General features: G+C 38.1%; 1 protein-coding gene across 1 annotated transcript in view; it reads right to left on the minus strand.

The window, feature by feature from the left end:
- Nucleotides 1–3214, minus strand: part of LOC104621195 (glycosyltransferase-like domain-containing protein 1) — a gene marked incomplete at its 5' end in the record, with an annotated part of 40484 nt that extends 37270 nt beyond the window's left edge. Inside the window, 2 exons of the mRNA XM_010287621.1 lie at nucleotides 1–41; nucleotides 3148–3214. The exon at nucleotides 1–41 is cut by the window's left edge and continues 328 nt beyond it. Of these exons, the coding sequence (XP_010285923.1) occupies nucleotides 1–41; nucleotides 3148–3214 (108 nt within the window). The remainder of the gene's footprint in view (nucleotides 42–3147) is intronic.
- Nucleotides 3215–4935: the final 1721 nt, after the last annotated feature.

The following is a 4935-nucleotide window of genomic DNA, read 5'->3' on the forward strand; positions in this document are numbered from 1 at the left end:
TTACCTTTTCCAAATGGGCAAGCTTATGTTCTGGCATGAACCTGTTCGGGGGGGAAAAAAAAAAAATATGTATTGTGTTTATGCTGGATTTCAGTTTTACCCGGTAATTTTAAATTAATTAATAGCAAATGGGAAGACAAAACATGGTTGACATTTCACATCCATCCAAGCAACAAGTCCACCAGCATTCAGTAAATGACACGCTTTACATATAATTTTAGTGAATATGATACCTGTGAAATAAAATAACCTACGGTTCACTGGCTGAGAAGCCAAAGGTCTCCACTGAACCACATCACCACCAGCAGCACCAGCATCAACAGGGAGAACAAAACTATTTGCCTGCTAAAATAAAATGAAGCAAACATCTCTGGGAAGTAAAAAGGCAATTCTGCCAGAAAAGTCTTGGCGTTTTTGCCAGGAATATGGCTAAGATTGCTAGCAAATGCCAAACGTGGTAATGTTCAATCTAGTGTGAGGCTTGTCTACATCTAGACTGAGCCCAGTGAGTTGCTTCATCACCAGTACACAAAAGCTAATGCAGAAAGGCCGTTTGTTCCCGATAACACCGGCCAAACATGTGTGACATGGAAGCGGATCTTCTTATTCAGCTATCCGTGCCTGATTTCTATAATGACCAGCTAAAAAAATTAATCACAAATTAGAAAAACAGCCCCACGCCTAGGAGAAAAGAATTGAGTAGTACATCTATTCACGGGATAAAAGCAACCACCCCTTGTTTTTTCCACAGGTGTGAGTAACAAACACCAAGATGGAGAAACTGAGGCAGAGCTGCTCATGACCTTCCTGAGGTACCACAGACAATATTAGACAACACTGGATCTTCCATCTGATGTTCAGACCAGACTTAAAATGCTTCCCAATGGCAGGATGCATTTGTACAGTTGTATTGAAGACACTGAACTCATTTTTGTAACATATGAAGTGTAACATTTTGTTCAGATCTAGTTTTACCATTTGATTTGAAGTAGTAATAAATCACAGTCCTTACCCAGGAAACGCTCAAGTGAAGCTCCGTCATTCAAACATGACTCTTCTAAATTAACACGAAGAGGACTACGTGCAGAGCCACCATGGGACCCTCATTCCAAACGCCTACCTGTACCTCAACTTAATTTACACAGATATTATTTACTTACATGCCTTTCAGCATGATTATGGTTCTCCCAGATAAGTACAGACATTTAAATTTTCCGTTTCCTTTTAATTTCCAAATGTTTACCCACTCTAGCCTGTTTATTGAACTGCTTACTAAAGCCAACACTTGCTCCACTTTATCAAACTCCTCCACAGTTCTTCAGAGTTTTACTCCGTCACAGCTCGTTTTTGGGCTGTGAACAAACCGCTCCCTTCCCTCTTTGTCAAAAGAAATATTCCTAAACACCAGAATCATCCCCGTTAGCCTGTAATGGAGCACCTTAAATGTAAAAAGACCCTTTTCTTCAAAATTGCTACCAAAATAAGAACATGCACGCTTTATGTGAGCTTCACTGCAGTTGTACTCTTGACTAATTGCTTTGAGGATTTTTCTTCAACCCCCTAAATCTCCTTTCCTTAGTCAGTATACTGCGTAACTACTCCATGTAATGTGTATTCTTTGATTTCACTTGCCGTCCCTTGGCATATTATTTTCACGTTTATCTACATTCTCAAGCCACTGACCAAATCACCTACGAGATCTACTTTTTTGCCACTGCTCGCCATCACTCATTGGAGCTGCTCTGTAGATACAATCAGAAAAAGTTCAATCACATTCAACAGCCTTATCCAAATCCATTAGCTACGTTATAAACAAGACAGGTTCCCAAATGAGCCTAAGTTAAACCATTCCCATCTCAGCGACTTACCCACTCTCTGAGTCTCAGAGCATAAAAGTATAATTTCAGTGTGGCTGAATCCCATACATATATGCTCTTAACCGTTAAGTCAGCGTTTTGACAGTCGAGGCTGAATGATAGACCTAAAACTGGCTGGTGGTGGCTCCTCTAAAGTATGGACACATCCCCATGAGGATAAACTTTTATATATTTACACATGGGGAAAGCTGAAGGAGAAACAGGTTAAGGGATTTGCCCTGAACCACCAAGTCTATGACTGAATTGAGAGGACAGATTTACCAAAACAAATTTAACTAAGACATTTTGAAAAATCATTGCCGTTAAGAAGAATTGCTAGACATGTGAGAAGTCAGACTACCTAGGCAGGCTGTATCCCCCTGCCTGTCTTCAATCTTCTGGCCAATGATCCACTCAATGCACCATTTCTATTTCTGAAGAGGTTTTCTTAGTTTTTAGCCCTTATAAATCTGATCCATCATTGCAGAATTTCTAATAATATTAGCTAAAACTTCACCAGTCTCTCTCTGGAATAAACTATTTAATATCCTTTATTCAAGACACGTGTGTGCAATCAATTCTGTGGTATTTACTTGTATTACACACACAGTATTCATCATCTTGACAATTTTTTAAAGTTTTAGAACACCATTTCACTTAACAGTTTAAAAAAAGAAGATTTATTTGATGGTTAACTTTGGAACAAGTTATCTGCATTAACTTCCATTGTTTTGGCATAAAGTAGTTCTGTATATTTTACTAACAACAGCAGAGACATGATAAAGGATGTAGGCAGAGCGCCATAAACAGCTCTTGCTGCAACCCACAGTGTTTGTGTAAAAGCATTAATTTTTTGGACTTTGATCGGAAGGCATCTCTGTGCTCAGGCGCTTGGATTTTACTAAATACAACCATGTATAAAGTGTTGTACCTGAATTTAACAATTTTAACTGCGGAAAGGCCATTGTAAATCATATGTAGTATAAACTTGTCCACATGATTGGAATGATATAATGAATATTGTAGTCCCTAACCACCAGCTAATGTTCTTTATGACACTCAAATAAATGACCCGAAAATAAACTAACAACAATATGAAATATTCTAAACCTGTTGATGGGCATTTCCCAAAAGCATGCTGGAGAAAGACAATGTCTAGTTAGCACATTTTTTGTGTTTACATTTTCTCCAGAACATTTTTGCTCCAGCCATTCTTTTTTCCCTCTGCCAAAGTCACATTAATTCCTATTTTCTGCCACATTCCAGACAGAGCCATCTCTCCATCCTGTACCTGCCCAGATCTTGGTCCTTTATAAAGATCAAGAGCTTGCAGGACTTCCACATCATGATCCAGAAGCCTATAACCAGGAGAAAAAACAAGTGTTCCGGTGTTTTATTTGGAGCCAGTATCTACTCCCACAAAGATCATCAGGGTTTTTTAAATCCTTGTCTAAATTTCAGAAGACGCAACCTCAGAGAGGCTGGTTATGGAGTAGCAGAGCTGGGGCAGGAGCAGACATGGGCTTAAAAGACTATATACAAGGAAGAAATTCCTTGGTCCAGGAAAAAAACAGGGAAAAAAACCCTGGCCCAGGTTGCCCAGAGAGGTGGTAGATGCCCCATCCCTGGAAACATCCCAGGTCAGGCTGGACGGGGCTCTGAGCCACCTGCTCTAGTTGAAGATGCCCCTGCTCATGGCAGGGCGGTTGGACTAGATGGCCTTTAAAGGTCCCTTCTAACCTAAAGCATTCTATAATTCTAAAAAAACAAGCTAGAGAGCTACCCCAGCAGATAGGTAGGATTTAGTTATCAAGAAGGATGCACCATTTTTCTCAACCTTAGTCACAACGTATTAGTCACATAAGAAAAATGCCATAGCATTCTATTTTTAATACGGGAGGAGGACTTGACTGTTATTATGAATTTGTGGTAATGAAATCTTGTACATGTGAAACTTGCCATAAAAAATTATCCCCAAAGCATACAAATATTAACACTTCCAATAGATTCCACAAGGTGCTGTCCCTTATAGTTAAAAAAACACGGAAAATGTTTTACTTTTATGCGTAACTCACCTACATTTAAACACTGAAAGTTCAGAACAAACAGTAAGAGACTTAGATATCTAATTTTAGTATCACAACTTGTTTTCAAAACTTTCAAAATTGTTTTTCTTTTATTTATTCTGATTTTTGAGGATCTGTGACACATTTAACAGTCAATTTTAAAACTTCATGAAGGTTTTAAAAAGAGTAAGCCTTGAAAACTTCCTCTTTTTGCACAGTGGGTATAGATGGTTAGATAAAAAGATGGGTTAAAAATTAAACTAAGTTGATGTATAATAAAAATTCCATATACCAAAAGTCAGTGTTTCAATCTAAATATTTACCATTTTGAATAACAGATTTTTTTAAACTCCCCAATCTATACATTATACATTTTCTTTTGCTTATGAAACCCCACTCTGAGGAAACCCATGTGCTTTTCCTTGAAGCAGACATGTGCGTTTTCCCCAGCTCTTTCATAACATGTTGCCATGTTACATCGTAGGTGTTTATTCACAGCACTTTATTTGCCCTAATGACAAATTACTTGTGGGAATTGGCTTCTTTTTCACAGCACCAAGGGTCACTGTGTGCACCATTTTATTAAAAACAACAACAAAAAAAGGATGGATGGGCCATGATGTCACTGCTTGAGGAACAGAAACCACGTTAGAAAGACTAACTGGAGCGCTGGTTTAGGTTAGATCAAATTATACAGCAAGTTCTGTGTGTTGTATACTGGTTTGAATAGCTGTTCTTGATGAGCAAGGATAATTTGTAAGAATGGATATAAGCTAAAAATAAAAGAATTTAAAGTCATTAAAACGGGCCCTTCTGTAGATTTGGAAACAAAGTTAAAGATAGTTCTGAAAATGCAATGGATTTTTTTTTGTTATTGTATTGCCATAAAAAAAGTTTAAAAATAATACAAGGAGATAGTCTTAATCAGGTATATTAGAAACCTTCCCCAGGCCATGGAGCTGGAGCACACACATTTTAGAGCCGCCACATTTCCTTCATCACTGATGCATCGT

This window comes from Phaethon lepturus, unplaced genomic scaffold (genome assembly GCF_000687285.1).
Source record: "Phaethon lepturus isolate BGI_N335 unplaced genomic scaffold, ASM68728v1 scaffold6275, whole genome shotgun sequence".
Taxonomy (NCBI): Eukaryota; Metazoa; Chordata; class Aves; order Phaethontiformes; family Phaethontidae; genus Phaethon; species Phaethon lepturus.